The 17,337-nt window shown below is 39.9% G+C and overlaps 2 protein-coding genes across 3 annotated transcripts; one reads left to right on the top strand and one right to left on the bottom strand.

Annotated features, from left to right (window-relative positions):
• Window positions 1-2,893: 2,893 nt before the first annotated feature.
• Window positions 2,894-10,543, top strand: LOC115812457 (calcium uniporter protein, mitochondrial-like). Its single transcript, XM_030774937.1, has 8 exons — window positions 2,894-2,914; window positions 4,422-4,488; window positions 4,884-5,054; window positions 5,474-5,578; window positions 6,063-6,223; window positions 6,835-7,038; window positions 7,783-7,899; window positions 10,446-10,543. The coding sequence occupies exons 1-8, from the start codon at window positions 2,894-2,896 to the stop codon at window positions 10,515-10,517; spliced, it is 918 nt and encodes a 305-aa protein (XP_030630797.1). The 3' UTR covers window positions 10,518-10,543.
• A 331-nt stretch (window positions 10,544-10,874) lies between these two features.
• On the bottom strand, window positions 10,875-16,919 carry cfi (complement factor I). 2 transcript variants are annotated; one of them, XM_030775233.1, is made up of 14 exons: window positions 16,801-16,919; window positions 15,975-16,290; window positions 15,666-15,816; window positions 15,380-15,570; window positions 14,806-14,916; window positions 13,991-14,095; window positions 13,625-13,726; window positions 13,036-13,107; window positions 12,851-12,880; window positions 12,610-12,746; window positions 12,215-12,318; window positions 11,719-11,999; window positions 11,486-11,587; window positions 10,875-11,307 (listed from the first exon to the last, which is right to left on the bottom strand). In XM_030775233.1, exons 1-14 carry the CDS (start codon window positions 16,894-16,896, stop codon window positions 11,090-11,092), a joined length of 2,016 nt encoding a protein of 671 aa, XP_030631093.1. In that variant the 5' UTR covers window positions 16,897-16,919; the 3' UTR covers window positions 10,875-11,089. The 2 variants fall into 2 exon arrangements, with proteins under 2 accessions (XP_030631093.1, XP_030631094.1); XM_030775234.1 differs by having other exon boundaries at window positions 13,625-13,720.
• Between the last annotated feature and the right edge of the window lie 418 nt (window positions 16,920-17,337).

Here is a 17,337-nt window from a genome sequence, read left to right as displayed (position 1 = left end):
CCAAGCAAAGACTGATTGCGTAGCCAAACGGTTCACTTCAGGAAAAGTGAAAGTGAACTCTGAAGTCCTTGTGCATAGAGATAAAAGAAGCCTCGTGCGTCTATACTGTGATGTTTCCTGCTTATTAACAGGCACGGTCGCCTCCGTGTCATTTTATGAATGAAACGCTAATCAACTTAAAAGAAAAAAAAGAACCGCAGGTTTGGGCGGAGCATGCGCATATTATGTGATTCGTACCAACTCACTGATGTGTGAACGGTGTTGATTCGAGGCACTCACCCCCATCATTGTATGAAATGATGCGGTTACTGAAGCGAGACGATTTCTATATTTCTGCAAACACCGTCACTGAGAAGCGAGAGAGAGAGAGAGAGTACATCTTATTTTAGCATCTAAAGGTCGTTTTTCTAAACCACTAAACTGCTCCTCACTCGAGCAAACTGGAGCATATTCTCAGAGATGGTGGAACTTTCACCAAAGTTAGAACAACATCCTCAGATGAAAAGACAGGAAATCAAATGTAGAGGAAGGGTGTTTAGAGGAAACAATTTTAACGGTTCTGCTTCAAAGAACTCTATAATTTAACAGACAAGCTGTCATCAGAGGCACACACATACATACGCAAATCCTTAGCCTGCGGGGTATTTTGGGGTTTCTGTAGCTCCGTGATGTGTGGTATTTGGAGTACATGGTCTAATCTCCAGTCTAGGACCTTTCTGTGCCCATCATGGGCAGCATCTCCTTGGGGTGAAGCAGCAGGCATGGATCCTCTCCCCCTCTACTGTCAATGTACATGAGTGGAGTGGACCAGAGCTTGTGTGTGTGTGTGTGTGTGTGTGTGTGTGTGTGTGTGTGTGCGCGCGCATGCGTGCATGATGGCAAGCAGCTTGTGGATAAGCATGAAATGAGATTTTTTTTTAGATATATATATATATATAAAACTTTCCTCTGATTTTTTCTCAGGACTTCATCTCTCACTTTCAACTCATCTACTACTAATGTTTGCAGTGTATTGGACAAAGAAAGAGAGTGGGGATACTGTACAATCCCGGGTAAAATAACATTCTTCTCATAACTTTCCTACAGGAAAACATAAACATTTCACTTTTCATCTGATGAACCATATCTCCTTTTAATAGCTGTAATATCAGACATGTTGAAAGGCATTGATTGACAGGTTTCCCCTGTCTGTAACACACATATTCATGTGTGCACAAGCATTTTTATTTACTAAATCATTTGTCTCATCTGAGACAGGGATTTTCCGTCTCTGAGTATAGTGCTTGAGGCGCATTTGACGTTGCAGAATATTACTAAGTATGAGAGCAATCAAAAACTAGCTTGATCAAAGCTATTAAATGGAACTAATTATAAAGGACCTCACTTTTGTCTGCTGATGTAATAAAATAAGATTTCTCTCAAAACCACACAGAAATGAAGATTTTATGGGAATGTGAGTGTATATGATTTACAATGACAGAATCTTGACACAGGAAGGACCATAATTGCAGCACAGGCAATTAAAATGATCGAATTTGGGGTTTCATGATATTGCCATAGCAATATCTTGTGTTTATCACTTTGTTTTAAAACATTGTGCTCGTCATAAAATAACTGAGGTGATGACCAAGAGTTCAATGCATGATTAAAGGAAAGATTAAACCCATTAAACTCAGTCATATATTGGCAGTAATGCAGTTTAAATGGATTGGTTAACTGATTACATATATTGGTATGTAGCAGACCAATATTTTAACAATGAGGGGAAAGCGATATGATGAAAGTGAAGTTGTGTGAGGATAGAGGCAGATGCAATCAAAAAAGTTGGAGGAAATTCCAGGAGTTAAAACAACAGGTGAATTATTTAGTATGTATTTGTGTATTATAGTACCTCTTATCCATACCTCATACACAGAGAAAACTCTGAAGGGGCTCTGTGTGTGTGTGTGTGTGTGTGTGTGTGTGTGGGTATGCCAGCAACATTGTACTCTCTAGGGACTTGTACACTGTTTTGTATCTTATCTGGAGCCTTTTGAATGGTTCAACCAACATTTACAAACTGCTTGTAAAAGCATAGATAGTTCAGAATGTTCACTTATATTTCAGTAAAATATCTTATACAGTACAGCACAGTCAGTCTTTTATGGTTAAACAACAAACTGACCCTTTTTTAACAATGTGACTGTACCAAGACAAGAGAATTCCTAATCAAATGTTTCATTGTGAAATTAACTATTAAATTAAGATAAAGATTTGTGACTTAAAGCTACATTCTGAATTTATTTGTGGATAACTCCAGTGTCTCTCTCTCTCTCACACACGCACACACAAACACACACTGTAATATTGTGTGTTCGGATATTGAATTGCATGGCTCCACTAAGTGGCGCTAGTGTACAACAGTTCCACTTCACGGAGAGGCCATGAAACCAATATTGCTGCATAGACACGTATCTAAAGTGCTCAATACGTTTTCCGGATCATGCATTGTCTCTCTAGATTAACAAGGTTATAATGACTAAATTAGCAGGTGTATGCTCAAACACTTGAGTATGCTTTAGCATGTGTATGCTCAAACACTTGTACTCTGGCTCTTACGTGAGTGTATTTGTGTGTGTGTGTGTGTGTGTGTGTGTGTGTTTATGCCTGTGTGTATAGTTATAGCAGTGCAGCACAGGTATGGACGACCAGTACTGGTCTTTCCCCTGCCGTCACGCAATGAACTGTGTCGTTTCTCCGTCTCTCTAAGTTAACAAGGTTATAATGACAAGATTACAATAACAAATCTTCTTTTAAAAAATATGATACAAACAATATTAATTCAACGTGAACCTAACTGATTTTGGTATTGTAATATCACATACAGTCGGTCTCTACTTACTGATATGCACCAATGGGCGCGGAAGGCGCGCAGGTGAGCTGCCTTCAGAAGACTGTTGGGGCAATGTTCAAGTAGTCACGGAATGCCACGCATGCAAACCGGCTTGATCACATGTGGTGGATATTTTTAAGGTGTATTTTACTGTAGCTGCATTTTGAGCTAATAACCAGTCGTCATGGTTTCGCTGGGAAGAATGATTCGACTCCACAGTGGAGTCTTTCGAAAACTGTTTGTAACGACATCTCCGGTAAGTTACATTTAGGAGTTCTGATTTTGCAGGTGTAGCATAGATAGAGTGTAAGCATATTCTTTACGCCAAACAGGTGCCAGACTTCGATAAAGACAATTTTAAAGGTATAAGGGACAGAATGCGTATTGTTTCGCTGCAATTTAAGCGTCTCTCTCTCTCTCTCTCTCTCTCTCTCTCTCTCTCTCTCTCTCTCTCTCTCTCTCTCTCTCTCTCTCTCTCTCTCTCTCTCTCTCGGTAGGTTAGGGAAAAAGGGCAAGACATTCTCGTCTCTAAGTTAAAAATGAACTTCTGTGACAGTGTGCCCACTGATGCGAGTCAATGTGTTACAAAAAACTTATTTTTCTCAAATTGGAAACGTAGCTAAAGACAAATTAAATTGAAGAGAAGCCATAATAACATGGTAAAGCCTGAACTAACAGAAGTAACTTGATTGTGACTGGGCTCTGCTTACGACAAATTTGACATTTAGTAGAGAGAACATCGACAGCATCCAGATGTTTTTCACAGGTTTAGCTCATTCAGTCCTGTTTGAAATTCAGAATAATAAAGAGATAAAGAGGAGACATGTAAAAGTAATAGGGCTATCAGACTATATTAATGTCCAGTCAATTCCATTTGTTTAAGGTATAGGCTGAAATTTGATTACTCAATTAGTTACCAACGGCTGTCTGTTAAATATTTGAACTGAATTTTATTTAATTCTGTGGATGAGCTGATGTAGCCATGAACTGATTCTAGTTCTTAACTGCCAGGAAGTGTGGAAATTTCACAAAAGGTCGGGTGCTGTGTGAACCTGCAGGAAAACTCAATGAGATACAAGCCAAGAATGTTTTCGGCATCTGTTAGGACATGCAGAGAGGGCAGAGTGCCCTGGTGTGTGTGTGTGTGTGTGTGTGTGTGTGCTTATGTGAGCGTCTGGTCGTGCATGTGTATGTGTGACTGACACAGTTTTAAGACCAGAGTTTGCCTCAGGCCATAGGCCAACAACAGAACCACACCTGTATGATTATACTGTTAAGACAGACAAAAAAAAAGAAAAAGAAAAGAGAGACAGTGTCCTCCCTCGTTCTCTATGGAAAAGTACAGCATGCCTCTAGTACAATTAAGATCTGTTAAATCGTGGTAGCCCTTTCTGTTGTCTGCAAGCTACATTTAGAGAAATCTGGAAAAAATAATGCACTAGACTTTACTGCTTGATTGATGATTGGTCAGTGAATGTTCAGCCACATGCTAGATATTTCAAAAGGCTTAAAGTGAGACATGATTAAATTGTGTTCTCTCATGATAAAGGTAAACCACAAACACCCATGGGCTCCAATCAGAGCAGCCCTCTGCAGCACCACAGCACCTCCTACTGGTAAACCTTTGCTATTGCACTCACAGCTGCTCAATGTCCAGTACATAAGGACATTCATGTCAACATTTAAATGAATTTAATTTAATTTAATTTAATGTTGCCGGTAGAGCTAAGTTAAGAGCTGTGGTGTTTTAAAGACTGTCTCTCTTATATGCCTTAAATCATCTATCTTTTCAGCGACTATCCCTCTCATATGGCATACTCTTGTATGTAGTTCCTTTTTGGAAAGGAACAAATAAGTTGTGAACATCTTTAGCACGTGTATGCTCAAACACTTGTACTCTGGCACTTATGTGAGTGTATTTGTGTGTGTGTGTGTGTGTGCGCGCACACACACACACGCATGTGTGTTTGTGTGTGTGTGTGTGTTTGTGTGTTTATGCCTATGTGTATAGTTATAGCAGTGCAGCACAGGCATGGACGACCAGTGCTGGTCTTTCCCCTGCCGTCACGCAATGAACTGTGTCGTTTTTCCGTGAGGCCTATGCTGATGACCGTCGGCGACTTGATATCTGATATCCAACGGGAAGACCCTGGGGTTACCATGGTGAAGATTCTCACAGCAGGTATCCAATCACAGCACTGAGAACTGCAAACCAAAAAGGCATCCCAGTTACGGTTGGACATGAGGCCTTTTGGATACCCATATAGAGTCAGCAGCCTTCTGTGTCGTTTACATAAATAATTATTGTGTTCCCAATCTCTATTTTAGTACTTTATTTTCCAAGCCATGATTACCCAACCCTGCTCTACTCATCTGCCCATTTCAGGTGTCTTCCTCCTTTCATCTGTGTGAGTCAATTAAAGGTCTGATAATTAGTAGGCGAGTGTAATAAGGCCTGTCAGGGCAGAGAGAAGTCTAATATGCTGAGGGGAAACATTGCCCCAAACAGCTTTCCTGTGACAGTTTGTGCTTGACTTCCCTCTCCCCTGCTTTTAGACTGATGTGGTTTAGATTTGAAATGAAAAGTCTATGTTTCTACAGACGGAGGAAAGTTCTCGTCCACCACTTTTATGGACACAGTGTTGAGCTCAGACTTTCAACTCGTCATAAACGATGTCGTCTACAGCGTTCACTCTCCCACCAGAGGTACAACAATTTAAAAAAACAAAAGTACAAAAATGATCACTCTTCATTAGAGCAATGCATGTCATAGTCTTCTCAGCATGCTGGTCAGTTTTTCATCTTTTTTGCATCATTTTTTCATCATTTTTTCATTTTTATTATGTCTAAGAATGTCTTTGATTAATTTCCAAAGTCTAAAGAGCATTTAATGTCTTGACATAAAGCTAACTCATGTATATCAGCACATTGTCTGGCAAGTAACGGTTTAGTTGGTAAACCTGAGTTATGGGTGTAAAAACAAGGGCAATTTGTGTGTCTAACTAAGATGATTCCACCAGTTTAAGTGGAGAGGCCAAGTGACAAAAAACAGCCTACACACTGACAGAGAAACTGTTTCTGAATCTCAGGAGTTTCTTCCTGTGTGGTCTGTTGATGGTATGCAATACTGAATGGTGCCCTGTGAGTTTGATTCTCTTTTTACCTGCTGTGGTGTTTTCTTCCTGTATAGACAGAGAATCTCATGAGCACGTGACTGAGCTGGAGGATGTTAAGACTCTTGTTCACATGTTGCACGTGGCACTGAACCTTCCTGAACATCACATGTTCAAACAGAAACAGCTACTTGAGAGACAGGATGCACTAAGACTGCAGCTACAACCTCTGGAGAAGGTACTGTGTTTGTGTCAGTGTACCTGTATGTGCATGTGGGTGTGTATGTGTATGTCTGTGCGTGTGTGTGCACGCATGCGCGCGTGTGTGTGTGACTTTGTGTGTGTGTGCACATGCGTGTGTGTGTGTGTCTGAGAGAGAAAGAGATTTATAAAATTAAACACAATGTAAGCATGTTTTGCATGTATTTGAACTCAGAAAACTCCAGGGAAATATAGGACAGGTTGCTTTTCCTTTTTATTGGCCTTGGCAATTGGACAAATTAAACTTGAGGGGATCAGACCAAATAACTATGACTAGGGTTCTCTACACATCTCCAGCAATTGCAAACAACATTACTGCACAAGAGTGTATCATTTCAGCCATTCATCTTGTTTGGCTGCAATATAAAAAAAAAAAATCTCAGAATTGCTTAAAAATGTCATGTACAACCAAATGAAAACATAATAACTGTTAAATATGCAAGTTAGTCATCTCATAACTTAACTCTCGGCGAACTGCTCCAAATATATGTGTTATCCGTAGTCTGTTTCCATATTCTGGTAAAACTAAATGTTCCCCTTAATGATACAAGGAGGTTGTAAAATCTCTTTGTGTTTTGGCATGTGTAGAAGAGAGCTCAGCTGGCACGGAAAGCAGACAGGAAAGCCATGTTGTGGGCGTATGGGGGCCTGGCGTTCCTGTCGGTGCAAGGGGGTGTCCTGGGATGGCTGACATGGTGTTTGTTTTCCTGGGACGTCATGGAACCTGTCACCTATTTTCTCACATACGCCACCAGCATGTGCTTCTTTAGCTACTACATCCTGACCAAACAGGTACAGAACATTTTACTGGTTAATCACGTCTTTACCAAACGGGCACAGATTACTTTACTGATTAATCACATCGGAAACAGAATGTCCTCCTGGTTAATTAGTCGAGATTAATGAGATTCCTTGACTGATTAATTACTGAGTGTAAACTGGCAGAGTCATTACAGGAAATATTCTCAAATCACAGCATTTCTTGTTAGTAATAGATCGAGAACTGAGGTATAGTATTTTGCCATCGCTGACATCTTCACACAAAGGAGAAAGGTGTCAATATTACGGCCCAGTTATAGTCAAAAGTAAGCAAAATTAATTGTTTTTGTTATTTTTAAAGAGCTCCTGCTGTGATGGAGTTGTAAGTATACATTCATCCCACTAGATGGAGCTGTGTGTTAGTATTAAAGAAGAAACCTGCTAGTAATCTGAGATACTAACAAAGTTACTTTAAAATGTTATCACAGAATAACATATTTAGATGCTGTAGCTCTGTCTCCGTGCATTGATATGGTGGATCAGTGGATCAACACAAGCAAATACACAGACCTCTATCACCAAATACAGTAAGAGTCTGATAGGTCTGTGTAATCTAGATACAGCTATTAACATATCAGTTTCACAGCCAACAAGTCTTATATTCACCTGAATACAGTCCCACATGTTATTGACTAGAATGTCAGTGTCTTATGACAGTCGGTTTTGCAGGCCACAAACAACAAGACAAAAATATTCACACTCTCTCTTTACTTTTAGGACTGCATCTACCCAGATGCCAAAGACAGACAGTTTCTTCAGGTCTTCTACAGAAGAGCCGAGATAGAGAAGTTTGACGTGGGAAAATACAATCAGCTAAAGAACGAACTGGCAATGGTAAGCTGTAGCAGGGTTCCCCAGAATTCTTTAAGTAAACTTTATGAAGTGTCTATGTGCAAAGTGCTCTGTTTAATTGCTCAGTCCTTTGACAAAGAGCAAAATTGTAAAGAAAGATATAATGTATGGACTGAACCAAATTCATCAACAGCTGTAAACTCTTGTGCTTAAGTAATGATTCAAATAAAATCAAAGCAAAGTCGTATCCAGAAACATGCCGCTTATAGTCACCGTTCTTGCTGCTTTGGGCACCCAACTGTTCTATAAATTTGACTTTGTCCCCATGTAGCACTGTCCCATAAGGTTGGTAAACACGTTGGAGAGGATTTTTGTTTTTCATATTCTCTGTAAACAACCTCTGAAGGCCTCACAGATTATATCAGTCTGTGCTTGGGAACTGCCCTATTCAGTTCAAACCCACAAACTTCCAACTTGGTTTGCGTCTGAAGACTGAAATGGTCATTGCAAAACAGAAACCTTTGATCATTTGACAGATTCTCACTTAAGCCTGTTCAAATCAACCTCGTTGTTATTTCTTGTTGGGCTTTGTAGGCCTGTGGGGTTTATGCCTAATTGCATATAACACCATTATGGGATGGGTCATTCTTATAGCTGTGAAGTAACACAGAAAGAAATGTGCCCGATAGTTCAGTCTTGCCACCCCTTCTGTCCCACAGTATCATTATATTATATAGGTGAGTCCCTGTTTTATGTGAGTTTACAGTCTCATTGCATTATATAGGTGAGTCCCTGTTTTATGTGAGTTTACAGTCTCATTGCATTATATAGGTGAGTCCCTGTTTTATGTGAGTTTACAGTATCATTACATTATATAGGTGAGTCCCTGTTTTATGTGAGTTTCTGTTTCCACAGAAAACGAACTTGCCCAAAGTCACTCATAATGTTAACCATATTGGATTTTTCATCATGTAAGGATGAAATGTAATATTTTTTTTAATCAAAATTTTTAAGTTTCTCCTGTGATTAGCCATTTGCTCGACTGACTTGAAATTTGCATATGTACTTTTGTGCTTTTTACGTGTGTACTTTTGGAACGTGTCTGAAATAAGAAAGTGCTTGTTCAGAGGATAACATATAAACCTTTTTGACCGTTTTTTGCCATTTGTTGTTTCTGGTAAAAAAACAAAAAAAACAAAACAAAACTGAAGACAATCATCAAAGAACTTCACAGTCTCAACAAGTTTCATGGGTTTAGCTAAAAACTGATGCCTGTAATCATAGATGATGATGAAAACATTTTCTCTGTATGTTCAGTGAAAAAATAATCTAACCATATGGGAAAGAAGAAGGTGGTTTGTCAAAAAGCTGCTGTGTAATAGACCAGTTGTTTTTCAGAATGTTGTTGTCTGTGGTACTTACAAAGAACTGATGTTATTTTTATCTCTGAAAATCATGATGGAAGTAACTGACTGCTTGTCAATGAGTCAAAAGGTCAGAAAAGTCTGCTTAAAACATCTCCCCTACAAGATCATTCAGCCTATTTACCTTACCCTAAGTTTACATCAGTCAAAATGGATTGTTTTTTTAATCAGATGACCTGTTAAATGTTATTCAGATTGCTGCATGAAACAGAAGGCAATATCTGTGCTGTTTTAGGCAATGCAACCTTACTGCCCTGTTTCCTTCAGTGGCTATACATAAAAAAAAAACTATTCTCAATGACATTTTTTTAAAAAATGGATTGCTACAGCCCAATTTACATGATCAGGCAAAAAATTCACTGTTCATGTCTGAAATTGTAGCATGATTTTCTTCACTGTAGGATATTTTCTGTGTTCAGAATGACTGCTCTTACACAGACAGCTTTGAAGGTGGGTTAGGCCAGTAGGTCTTGAATCTTGAACCACATGATCATCGAATTATTGATTTAAACCCATTAGAGGACATTAGACAGAGACTATACAAGTTAAGGCCCCACCTTTCTTCACTAGTGCTTTGTTTAGTTCTTTATCTGCCAACATAAGATTTTAGATAGCTAAATATATATGTATATATATTATATATGTGACACACAGAGTACCACAGAATTAACAAAGACACTTGTCTGAAACTCAGATAAACTTGGAAAGAGCAGTGTGCTAACGGCAGTACATTCTCCCACTGGCACAGGGGTACCTACAGTAGTTTGTTCTGATCAGTACATAGGGTTGACTGAGGTAGAATATTTTTTCAGAAGTGTTCAGTGGGACCACACTGGTCACATATTGCAACAGGGCTGTGTTTACTGGGAGTGGCCATGACGGTTTTGACAGGAAGTGACCGAAGTCAGTTGCAACAGGACCATTTGGAGGATGACTGTGACTCTCTGTCGCAACAGTCCTGTTACAAGAAGTGACCGTAGTGGCGAGTGGGGACACTGGTGTTTAGAGAAGAGATAAGCCCAAGAGATATAGCCTATTGCGCCAGGTCTGTTAAACAGGGGTAACGAAGATTGTAAATTGGACCGTTGGATTGTAAACATGCCTGTTTAAAGTAATGGGTACTGCACAAACTGAGCTTTTAAAAGTCTGACTGTATGCTTTCAGGTGGAGAATGACTTGAAACGACTGAGGAGTCCAATCCAACTACAACTGCCCGTGGAACAGTTGCAACAATGAATGTGTCCTCTGCCCATAACTCACGACAAACTCAGGCACTCCATGGCTTAAAATTTGAAATAAACCATGTTCATAACATGATGAATGTTACTTTCACATACTAGTGGTGTGTAGTAGTAGGAGTCAAATATAAATATCATAAACTGTTTTTGAAAATGAATACTTTCCTTATGATCCATCTGTGCAGGTTATATCTGAAGTGTGAATGCAGCATGTCACAGAGTGCAGTTTTTATTTAGACGATGTTTGATTTTTTAATCACTGCTGTAATGGTATCTTATACATATCTGTCATTTATCTTACATGTGACTCTGTGAAATCAGTGATCTTACAAAAATCCAAACAAACAAAACAAAGTCTGAGTCCCACTTTTATTGCAATGAACTTTATAATCTTAACATTTCATGGGGTGGGCAACATAGTTCTATGTGCCATTCAAGGCAGCTTTTGGTTGGTTCAAATCTCCGTGAGAATCATGAAAAGTAAGCACAGCTTATGAAGGTTACAACAGTATAAACAGGTTCAGCCATCATTTAGTACAAAAAGACTGTAGTCTCTGAATTTGCTTGTTCTCACTGGTTGTACTTGGTCACCAAGGGCCATCCAGTGTGAAACCGGATCCACTCAAAATAATGAGCCACTTTAGTGTACACACCTGGGAATCCTGGCTGCCCACAGTTTTCACCCCAGCTAACAATTCCCCACACATACGACACACCACTGGCATCTTTACACACCAATGGACCGCCTGAGTCCCCCTGGCATGAGTCCACCTTTCCTTCCAGGTCACCTGGTAGAAGTAAGTGAGATAGGGGTTACATGGTGTTTGGATTAAGTATCACACAGTGTCTAAGCACTCTACAGAGCATTCAGCAGGTTAAGAGTGTTCCGTACCATTTACTTTATTTTTCCAACAAGTTTAGTAACATACAATGTCTGTTCATTATGTATTAAATTGACATACAAACCTGCACACTCCATCCCATCAAAGTATCGATCCTTATAATACGTCTTACAGTCTCCGATTATGGTCACGTTGGCCCAGTTCAAAGCTTGGGCACTGCTCCCGCCTTTTAAAGAAGCAGGAGAGTGAGAAGATGGACACAAACCTTTGTCTTTTTTTACATGAAAAACAAATAACTGGCAATGGAGAGAAAAGTTGTGATAGGAAGTAGCTAGGAATTGTCCTCAGACAGGTCACCTTTCTTGCGTCCCCAGCCAGAGATGGTGCAGGTGTCATTGGTCTGGAACTGCATTGGAGACCAGGGTACACACACTGCACTGACTGCTGGATTATGCACCATACACTTATCACTGTTGGACAGCGTCTTGAGCTGGATTAGAGCGATGTCGTTCTGGTAGGTCTTAGCGTTGTAGTCATGGTGGATGATGACGTTTTTCACTGGGATAGTGTCTGTGGTACCTTGTCTACTCCATTTCTTCCACAAAGAGAATTTGATGTGGTAGGCTTCCGGTTTAGGCCTAGAAAAGAAGACAAATGCAAACACACACACAGACACACACAGACAGCATTCACTGAAAACTGAAATGGAAAATAATCGTAGACAGTTTATCTTATTAGTATAACATGAGACATTGCCGCATCACTTAACTGAAGAACATTTAAGACAACACACTCATTACCACTAGTTTTTATTACTAAAGCACTAGCAAAATAAAGAAGAAACAATCTGTACCTGACGCAGTGGGCCGCTGTCAGAACCCAGCACCCCCCCAAGTATGCTCCCCCACAGTAAATCCTTTCATCCTCCTGTATGCCCACCTGCCACTGGATTTGAGTCTGCATAAATACAGGTGGACTGGTCAAGACAGTTCATACCACTCTGATCTTTCATGTGAAATGTTCTTTAGCTGTATGTGGCTCTGCTGTGGTGCTGTGTGCTGCAGTGACTAGAGACTCTTGAGAGGGTGTGTGTGGTATTACTGTATTTGGTGTAGCTGGTGATGTTGGTACACTGCCGTAATAATGTATATATTGTGTAGAATGTGTTGTGCTGTCTATAATGCATCTGGGTTGTGCAGTCTGATGTACAGATTTTATTGTGTAATACATTTGTGAAGATAAACTGACCGGTGAAGCCACGGCACCTCCCACGACTCTCTTCCTCCTCCTCCTCTGGGACTCCTCCTCCTCTGGCTTGTACACATAGGATGCATTTGGTATTCCACAGTACAGCGTCTCCACTGAGTCACGAATCAATTTCACCTCTTGAAAAAAAAAAAAAAACCAACATTCAACCCAAGCCTCTCAACACCTCAGAAAACAGTGAATCTCATCATGTCTTATTGTCATCATATGTCTCAAATTTTACCTGTCTTGGGATCCGAGGTAATATCAGAACCTGAGTGGGAATGAAATAATATATTTATGATATATTTGGGATAAATATATTATGATGTTCTTGATAAATGTATGATATGTTTTTGATACATTTATGATATGGCCAGTGAGAGATATATCTATATGCATAGATGTGTAATGAAGAGCTGTCCTGACCTTGGGGACTTTTGTGGTGACTTGGTCTTTGTACAGTTTGGTCTGGTGCATCTGGTGAAGATACCTGGTCATCTGCATGTGTGTGTGTGTGTGTGTGTGTGTGTGTGTCAGTGTTGGTGGGGGGGACATAAAGGACAGAAATAGTTATACTACAGAGTTACAGAAAGAGAGAAACATTGCTAAGTGCAAAGTGTATCGGGCTACAGTCTTGTCAACACTGCTACATGGTTCTGAGAGCTGGAACTCATATCAGAGACAGGTGAAAAAGCTGCATGTCTTTATGATGAGACATCTTCGCCAGATCATAAGAATAACGTGGAAAGGCTGAGTGCCAAATGTTGACGTCCTTGAGAAAGCTGCTCACCCTAGCATGGAAATGATACTGAGCCAACAAAATCTGAGATGGCTAGGCCAGCTAATACAAATGCCTTCAGACCGTCTGCCACGTCAGATGTAGCTGGCGTGCTTTACTACATAAATCATGATTCTATACGGCAGTCGTCATCAAATCGATGGACAACATACTACTCTTACGGTCAGTGAGAGATGTATCTATATGCATAGATGTGTAATGAAGAGCTGTCCTGACCTTGGGAACTTCTGTGGTGACTTTGTCTTTGTACAGTTCGGTCGGGTGCATCTGGTGAAGATACCTGGTCATCTGTGTGTGTGTCTGTATGTGTGTCTGTGTCTATGTGGGGAGTGGGGGTGGGGGGTGGGGGGGCAAAAGACAGAAATAGTTACAGTACTGGATTACAGAGAGACAGAAACATTGCTGAGTCAATTCAATTGTGTAAGCATCCTAAAAGAATAGTCTAGAAATAAACAATGAACAAGAATAAGGCCAGATTTCTCTCAAGCCAAACGATTCCTTTAATTAGTCATTGTACCACAGAGTTGCCACAAAAACCTCATTTGCGTGTGTGTGTGTGTGTGTTTGTGTGTGCAGACAGACCTTCAAGTTCATCCTCCCCTCCCAGGCAATCTCTGATCCCATCTCTAACAGCACTCTTTGGAATACACACTCCAGACTTGCAGTGGAAACCATCAGGGCGGCATGCTGTTAAGAGTAAAAGACGTAATCATATTTGTTAAGTATTTAATGACTGGTGACCCCTCTCTGAACACCATATGTTGAGCTGTTAGGAAAAGCTTAATTATTCCTGTTGGATAGTTGAAACAACCTCTGAAATCCACCACAAACTGTTCAGAGGAGGAAGGCAGGGGAAAATGATGCCTTAAACACTGTTGCTCTTTTGAAATTCTAGAATTAGTAGTGTGAAAACTCCTGAATCAAAGTGTATCCAGATGAATGACTTAATTTCATTCTTTCATTTATCATTCAGTAACTCTGTAATTAGAACTGTTTGAACCTTTTTGTTGGTCACTCTAACTCTAAGAGCATTGGCTAAATGGAAAAAGTAGGTGTAGACTTGATTCCCTTTATGTTAATAAGAGGATTACACCTCAGGGCTTGGGAAGGAAAAGGCGCTTGGTGCTCCTGATCATTTAACCCTCATCTCTGTCTTTATCTCTGTACATTTTAACTGGCTTTCGTCACGTCATGCTACTGGATCTGAGTGACTACTTTCATAATGAAGACAGTGAATAGTACAAGATGAATAACATCAGTATTCTTTTAAAACAGAAGAAAATGGCAGAAAATGGAGAGGAAGAACATGTATGAGTACAGCGGTCAGACTGTTGTTTGCCATATTTTCACAGAGGTAAAAATGACAGGGAATTATTGACAGAGCAAACACGCCTTGCCTTTACAGCACATCTCGTCACTGTTATCTCCACAGTGGTCCACTCCATCACAGGTTTTCTTGAAGCTGATACATTTCCCATTCACACAAGGGAACTCGCATTTTGTATTGTCTGACAGAGATAAGATGTAGAAATGTACAGCAGATAAACAACAATAGCCATAAACATATGTGTTTAATTGTGTAAAATGAGAAAAGATTAAAAATAATTTAAAAAAAAACTTCTGGGATTTAAGCCCCCATTTCCTTTCAAAATGTAAGAGGCTGATAATTAAGTGGTACAAGAGTCATGTCAAGAAATACTGTCACTCACTGTGGTCTTCAGTGAGAGAGAGCAACAGTACCTATTTTTCGCACAATACTGATATATTGAACCTCATGCCTATTTTTCGACATTACATATTACTCAATGGGATTTTAGTCTTTAAATGCAGATTAATTAGCATTACATTAATGTATCAATATCATTTTCATATGCAGAATCGATTAATAACCAATGCTTTGTGCCATTCGCTAGCCATGTTACCGCTTTTAAACAATGTATTAGCGGAACCTTTGTGGAGGAAAAAGAGGACCTTTTGGTTCCTGGTAGCAGCCCACCAAGGCTATGTTCATGTTCGGCTGGATTATTTGTTTTTGGTGGAGAGTGCACTCAGCCAGTGTGTACTCAGAGCCAGTGCAATGCACAGAAATGCAGTGAGGCGGCAAGTCTTCCCCAGATATTTGTATTTTATTAAATTTCTCCTTCGATATAACGGCAGCACCTCTGAAAGGGAGGGACAGAGAAGGAAGAGAGATTCTCTTTTTAATATTTATAAAATCTTTGTATTTACAAAGATTTTGACTGATAAATATTCCTACCTCTTCTCCTCTTTTAAATGTCGACAAACCACGTTGGCTGCCGCCATATTCCAACCGCTGCCACAAACCAGCGCTGTCCCGTTCGGCGTTTTCAATCTAATCAGATCATGGTCTCCAAATTTCACCAGGCTTGTTATAAACATGTCCTCCTCTGAAACAGTAAACACACACAGTCATTATGAACCCAACTAATATCTCAAATCCACATGGAATATCACAGGTGTCTATTAATCTGTCTCTGTATTCTGCTGTGCCCATTATCGTCTCTGCTTCTCTCATTTTCTCTCTCACCTCCTGTGTTTTTCGTACCTTTGCATTCATCGCCAAAGTGAGAGAAGATGGGTTCTTTCATGCGACAGGAAATGGCCAGAGCTTGACACAGAGAGAAGTAGCTTTGTCCCTCGCTCCCACACACACTCCTTCCTACTCTTAGGCACTGGTAGGGAAACTTGCACGAGCACTTCTGATCGATGCAGCGCATCCACGGGGGGCAGAAGACTTTGTCACAGGACAGGCGGGTGTAACGTCGTTTTAAACACTCCTCGGAGCCCAGGTACGGATCTGATTTGGTGTCTTTAGGATCTTTGGTTTGTTTGGGACTTGGTTCAGTAACTGTGCTGGAAACCTGTGAAATATCAGTAGCACTTAATCTAGGCGCAGAGCGAGAGGTAACAGTGTCTTTTGCAGGGGTTCTACTAAAAAGGCATAAGAAAAAATTGCAGATAAAAGCTAAATGTATCGATACCTGTGACTAAATATTCCCTAATGTCAAAAGTATAATCATCATAAGTTTTCCCATGCAGTCAATTAGAATTAAAGTGCTTTTATTTATGTGTCATTCATAATGTATAGAGTAATTTTGGAAGATTATATAACCAAACAGAGAAATACATCAACTGCAAAGTGAATGAGTCACACAGATCATATATTGTCATATTAAGAGAGTTTGATATGACAGATTGTCAGTAATACTAATGTCCAGATTGCATTTGTTGAACAGTTTTCCTGTTCAGCTCCTTACACCCTTTTCTCTCATTTTACAAGTCAGACAAAACACACTTCAAAATAAGTTGTCTGAAGCCATATTTGTCATTTGTTGAATCAGAAATATTGTAAATATAATGAAAAGACTTACAGAATATCCAGACTGTGGCAGCAGGAGATTAAGGATCAGACTAATTGTTAGGAGCTTCATGTTTTTGTCTCTTTCTCCTTCTGTCTGTCTCCCCATGACAGGTTTTAAAAAGTCCTACTTGATCAGAGGAAAAAACAGCAAATACAATTAATCATTAACCTCGGTCAACAATATAGAAAACACACATACACCCACTCTCTCTCTCTCTCTCTCTCTCTTTCTGTGCATGTGTTTGTGTGTGTTTGTTTGGTCTGTGAGTGTGTGGGGGGGTCAATGTTTGTGTGTGTGTGTGTGTGTGTGTGTGAGAGAGAGAGAGAGAGAGAGAGAGAGAGTGGGTAAATGGGTGATAGAGGGAAGGAGAGAGCAAAGACCTATCAGTATCTGCTCTGTACACAGTGCATGTTTGTGTGAGCCAGTTTAAGAGGGCAGAATATATGTAGGGTTTACAACTGTATGGCTTGGGTAATATAATGAAGAACCAATAATTAATGGACCACTTTATTCTCATTTTGAAAAGTGCTGTATGAAGTGAATCCA

The sequence above is a fragment of the Chanos chanos genome, chromosome 5 (assembly GCF_902362185.1).
Source record: "Chanos chanos chromosome 5, fChaCha1.1, whole genome shotgun sequence".
NCBI classification, from domain to species: Eukaryota; Metazoa; Chordata; class Actinopteri; order Gonorynchiformes; family Chanidae; genus Chanos; species Chanos chanos.
The sequence above is the reverse complement of the archived record's forward strand: the minus strand, read 5'-3'. Positions and strand labels throughout refer to the sequence as shown.